The 6000-nt window shown below is 37.2% G+C and overlaps 1 protein-coding gene across 2 annotated transcripts in view; it reads left to right on the plus strand.

The window, feature by feature from the left end:
* Window positions 1–6000, plus strand: part of LOC143040696 (otoferlin-like) — a 373948-nt gene that overhangs the window by 311565 nt on the left and 56383 nt on the right. For both annotated transcript variants that reach the window (XM_076212016.1, XM_076212017.1), the window contains exon 24: window positions 2994–3149. In XM_076212016.1, coding sequence (XP_076068131.1) covers window positions 2994–3149 — 156 coding nt within the window. The remainder of the gene's footprint in view (window positions 1–2993; window positions 3150–6000) is intronic.

The raw sequence follows: 6000 nt of genomic DNA on the forward strand, positions 1-6000 counted from the left end.
TAACTAGAACTCCCATGTCTCTCTCGCACTCAGTTTTCTCTCTCTAAAAAAATGTGTTATCTAAGATATACCTGCTTTCCTGGTTATTTAAATCTACGTTTAAAACACTGCAATTTGAGATACGAGTATTGAAGTCAATTTGCCATTTCACCGATCATATGAACAATTTGTTAAGATCTTCCAGCAGTATCTCGGCGTCGTCTCCTGACCTAATTTGGCGTCTTATTTTAGTGTCCTCCGCAAACTTACTAACATGACTACTAATCCCATTCTCTAAGTCGTTTATATACATAATAAACAATAAGGGACCCAAAACCGAGCCCTGGGGAACTCCACTAGTAACACTCCATTTGGAATTACACCGTTTATGGTGACCCACTGTTTTCTGTCACTGACCCATGTCCTAATTCATTCAAACATTTTTTCTCCTATGCTGTGGACTTTGATTTTATTTAGTAATCTCTGGCGGGGCACCTTGTTGAACGTTTTGTTAAAGTCAAAGTAAATAACATCATAACTATCATTGTTATCTAACGCCTTATAGACTTTAGTATAAAAAACACAAGATTAGTTACACATGACAACCTTGGTGAACCCATGCTAGGGGTCACAAATCAAATTATGTCTCTCAATGTGATCTCTGATTGGCCTGTAGTTATACATAGCAGATTTGTCACACTTTAAAAACAGGAACTACATTTTCCTGTCCCCAGGAAACAGGTACAAAGCCAATGTTTACTGATTTATTCAATATTTCCTTTAACTGATCGTAGATCTCAAATTTACACTCTTTTAGCACTCAAAAAAAATTCGTCTGGACACGGGGATTTTGCTGCTTTAAGTCTGTCAAACTGTTTGACTACTGCCTTTCTAATGCTGATGTTAGTAAGTCTACTTCCTTTATCCCCAGTGAATATCTGGTTGCAGTCAAATATCATATCTAACCTCTCCTTTGTAATTAACGTATGAAAATATTTGTTAAACACCTCACTCTTCTTTTCCTCCGAATCTATCATGACGTCTTTGTCGTTTTTAATTGGGCCTATCCTTTCCTTATTTCTTGTTCTGTAAAGATGAAAGAACCCCTTTGGGCTTGAACTAGTTTGTCCGGCAGCTTTAATTTACTGGAAGAAAAGCCTCCTTTACTGCTTTGTGATTTCTTCTTTTGTTCTTGTAGCTTTTGGGCTCTAGGGTTCTTTTTCATGAAACCTCGCTAATCAGCGAATGGGCTACAGCCGGTTTCTGTCAAAATTCATTTCAATTAACCCCTTTCCTGCTTGGTGGAATTGTTATTTTATTCTAACCGCCGCTGGGAACTTTTACTGATCCATGAGGCACTTCCTCGGAAGCAAAGAGGCAACTATATAACTATCTCGATTTTTTTTCAGAAATGCTTTAATAGAAATGATTTTCATTTTGTTTACTTTTTTTCTTTTATCTGTTATTTGAGTTACCTATTTGTCTATTTATCTAATGCTTTTTAAGCAAGTAGATGACAAGGTACCTGTTCCTTGCTGTTATTGAAGGGGCCTTGATCAATCAAAACCTTGCAATGCCTGTGGTTGCTCCTTCAGCTGAATAAAATCGCCTGGAGGCATCCGAGATAAAAATTAAAGTTTGCTCTCGACAATGATAGGGTAAAGTAAGTACCTACCCTTGCCGTTCGTCAAAAAAAAAAAAAAAAAATAGAAATAATAAAATAGATAAAAATAGTAAATAAATAAAAACTAATAAATTAATTAACTAATTAATAATTACATTAGTACATAGAAAAATAAATGGATAGACAAGTAAATAGAATAGAATAGAAATTGAAGACCTTTCTTGACCTTGGGCGAGTTTCCCATTTCAAGAGTGAGACCACTAGGTACCCAAGTGCCGCTTGGGTTAGATTGAGGATCAGCCCCCCAGCCCATATCCTCTTCGTGGTCCAGCAAATCTCAAGTGGGACTTGGAGTCCTGAGGAGCTTAGTCAGTGTTGCCAGTTAGGGGATCATTCTATTAAAAAAAAAAAAAAAAAAAAAATTATAGACTGAAATGTTCCTTGTTTGTCTTTTCCATTACAATTGTAATTGCAATAAGAACGTGAAAAAATATATATAATACATGTACCACACTTATTTAAGTAAAGTTCAGTGACAACTTTGACATTCTTCCTAATACTCGTATATATTTTTCTATAAAAGAAATAAATATTGGCAATCTAATTTGGACGTCCGAGCACATGGGGCACAGGTGAGGGTCTCGTCAGCACGTAAGGTCTTTCAGTCGCAAACAACTTTTTCTTCTTTTTTTCTATTTCCTTTCTTCCTTCTCTTTTTGTTCATTCTGTCTTTTAATCTTTCTTTCTCTACGGGAGGATTTTCACACAAGCAAGAGACTTCCGCCTTAAGATTTATCTGTAATCCTTCCTTTTCTAACCAAACAGCATTTCACAGACTCGCTCTGATCTTTTGCAAAGATTGTGTGATGCTGCGTAACCTCTCAAAATGTCTGCTTTTGCAAAATTTCGAAACCCGGCAGTGCAGAATTGCATTCTTCCCTGAGGCTTCTCTAAACAAACCAGGATTGCATGTGTGTTTGTGTGTGTGTGTGTGTGTGTGTGTGTGTGTGTGTGTGTGTGTGTGTGTGTGTGTGTGTGTGTGTGTGTGTGTGTGTGTGTGTGTGTGTGTATCAAAGAGACAAATAGATATAGAGACAGATAGACAGACGGAGACACATAAGCAGAGACAGACAAACAGAGACAGACAGAGACAGACAGACAAGGAGACAGTCAGAGAGACAGAGTTAGAGACAGGTAGACAGAGCGATAGAGAGAAGGACAGATAGAGAGACAGAGAGACGGAGAGACAGAGAGACGGAGAGACAGAGAGAAAGAGACAGAGAGACAGAGAGACAGAGAGATAGACAGGCAGACAGACTCCAGAGGCTAACTTCCCAACCCCGTCTGGTTTCATCTCCCGTCACCCTCTGACATTTCTCGATCGTGGCAGGGCACGGGCGCCAACGCAAAGCTGATGTCGGTCAGCAAGAAGGAGAAGACCGAGATGAACCGGAAGCGGAAACAGAATATGGACATCGAGGAAGAGGACGAGGAGAACATGGACTGGTGGACGAAGTACTTCGCCTCGCTCGAGATGGTGGCCCAGGTAAGCTCCGAAAGTCTCACCTTTTCCCCTAATCAAAACAACACAAGTATAGCGCCAGAAGTGGGCAAATGTCCAACGCGTTATTTGTTCACCTTATGGATTTCAACCATGGCATTAGAATTAATTCACAAATGAATAGAAACATAGAGTCCAGTCTCATCAAGAATACTTTTGTTAACAAATTAAAATTAAGTCAAGGATTGCATGAAATGATAATTTCATAATTAAGAAATTTGTTACCCAAAATTTCGATAATCGAAAACTGAAGGTCAAGGTGAGAGATACACCTTCCACTGTATATATACCCTAATATCCTGTTTGTAATTCTACCTTGAAAATGTCTAAATAGACGAAAGCACTCTGTCTATTTTCTGTTATTTTCCTTGTGGCTTTTCTACAAAATTTTAAACACGCGTTATTTTTCCTGCATTTATATATATATATATATATATATATATATATATATATATATATTATATATATATATATATATATATATATACGTGCTGTATATATAACTACAAAGTAATGTCGTAACACATTCGTAAAATTCAACCAGAACCCACTGTGTTGGATAAGAAGAAATGAAATAGATGGTATCCATATATTTCGATCACGGACTGTGATCCTCTTCAGTGGAATACAGAGTAGTGGAGCAAAAGGCATGTCTTATATACAGAGAAAGAAGAAGGAACATGGGTAGGACTCAGGGAGCGTCTAATGCTACCTGAGTCCTACCCATGTTCCTTCTTCTTTCTCTGTACCTAAGACATGCCTTTTGCTCCACTACTCTGTATTCCACTGAAGAGGATCACAGTCCGTGATCGAAATATATGGATATCATCTATTTCATTTCTTCTTATCCAACATAGTGGGTTCTTGTTGAATATATATACATATATATATATAAGTATATATATATATGTAATATATATATATATATATATTTGTGTGTGTGTGTGTGTGTGTGTGTGTGTGTGTGTGTGTGTGTGTGTGTGTGTGTGTGTGTGTGTGTGTGTGTGTGTGTGTGTGTGTGTGTGTGTGTGTGTGTGTGTGTGTGTGTGTATGCGTGTGTGTGCGTGTGTGTGCGTGTGTTTGTGCGCCTATGCTTTGTTTTTTTTTTTTTTTTTTTTTTTTTTTTTTTTTTTTTTTTTTTTTTTTTTTAGTTGTCCGTCTGGACCGTCCATCGGTGCGACAGAATTTTGGTAACTCACGTAGTTGGCAATAGATGAATGAAAAAATAAATAAATAAATAAATAAATAAAAATAGTACATAGTAAAATAAAAATGTAAGTCCAAGTGCATTGTTTAATACAAAGATTCTGAGTTCAGACGTAGTATAACCTAAGATATAAAATATATAACATATATAACGTATAAAATATAACATAACGTATGAAATACAACCTATTAGGTAACTCATGGAGGCAAGTAGTCCTTAGTCAAAGGCAAAGAAATTTTTGAAGATAAGTTTCTGAATCAGTTTAAGTAAATTAGATAGTTTACAAGAGTTCATCCAATCATTAATCACCAGAGGGTAATTTAGTGGTAATGACTGGCTTGCGCCAAAAGATTTGACGCAATTAAGAGGGATGGTTGGCCTTCTGTTGTTCTAATTACACTGTTCTCTTTCCTTAAAACCTCCAAAATTAGAAACTTTCTAACATTTGGAACTAAAATTCTTATGGATAATATAAAAAGATTCTAAATTGTTTCAATATTTTGGATAAAGGAGTTTATTTGTATCACAAAAGAGGAGGTAGGAGTTGGAAAAAAGAAGAAGGGATACAAGAACAGAGAGGAAGAAAAGATTGAGGATAGACAGAAAAGGAGAGAAAATATCAGAAGAAAAATGCAAAGGAATCATATGTTATTGAAATGAAAGTTTCGGAAAAGGAAGTGGAAATGCCATGTGAGGACGAAACCTCTATTATTTTTATTCTCATCATTATAATTATTATCATCATATCATATCATCATATCATATCATATCATCATATCATATCATATCATCATTATCATCATCACCATCATCATCATCATCATTATTACTATTATTACGACGTTTCGGTTGTTACAGCTTAATCAAGTATTTGATAAAGATGTAACGAGCGAAATGGTGTACAAATAAAGGCTTTGTCCCCACAGGGTGTTTGTTTGGATAGACTTATCGGCAACTGGCAATTACATACAAGATATGTATGATTACATACCTTAGAAAGAAGAGTAGGAGAACGGGAGAGTGAAGACACAGATAAAAGCTGAGAAGGTGGAGGAGGAGGAGGAGGAGGAGGAGGAGGAGGAGGAGGAGGAGGAGGAGGAGGAGGAGGAGGAGTAGGAGGAGGAGGAGGAGGAGGAGGAGTAGGAGGAGGAGGAGGAGGAGGAGGAGGAGGAGGACGAAGAGAAGCTTATGAAGAGAAATAAGAAGAGAAGGAGAAGGGGAGTGGGAAGATAAAAAAAAATTGGGAGGATAGAGGAAGAGATAGAGGAGGACAAGGTGGATGAGAAGAGAAAGGACGAAGAGATAGTGGAAGAGGAGGAGGAGGAAAAGGAATAAGAAGAATAGGAGAATGGGAGGAGAGGACATTGATGAAGCCCGAGAAGATCGAGGAATAGGAAGAAGAGGATAAGGAGTAAAAAGAGGAGCAGGAAGAACAGAAGCAAAATGAGAAGAAATGGAAGAAAGGAGAAGAGGATGAGGAAGAAAAAGAAGAGGAAGAAGAAGTCATAAAGAGGCGAATCAGAAGACAAGGGAATGAAAGAGAAATAAAAGACACGAATTGTGAATAGAATATCAAACGAGACATGGGCTGGTTGAGAAATAGAGAAAGAAAGGAAAATGGAATGGTAG

This window comes from Oratosquilla oratoria, chromosome 29, assembly GCF_046742065.1.
Source record: "Oratosquilla oratoria isolate Oo_2021 chromosome 29, ASM4674206v1, whole genome shotgun sequence".
NCBI lineage: Eukaryota > Metazoa > Arthropoda > Malacostraca > Stomatopoda > Squillidae > Oratosquilla > Oratosquilla oratoria.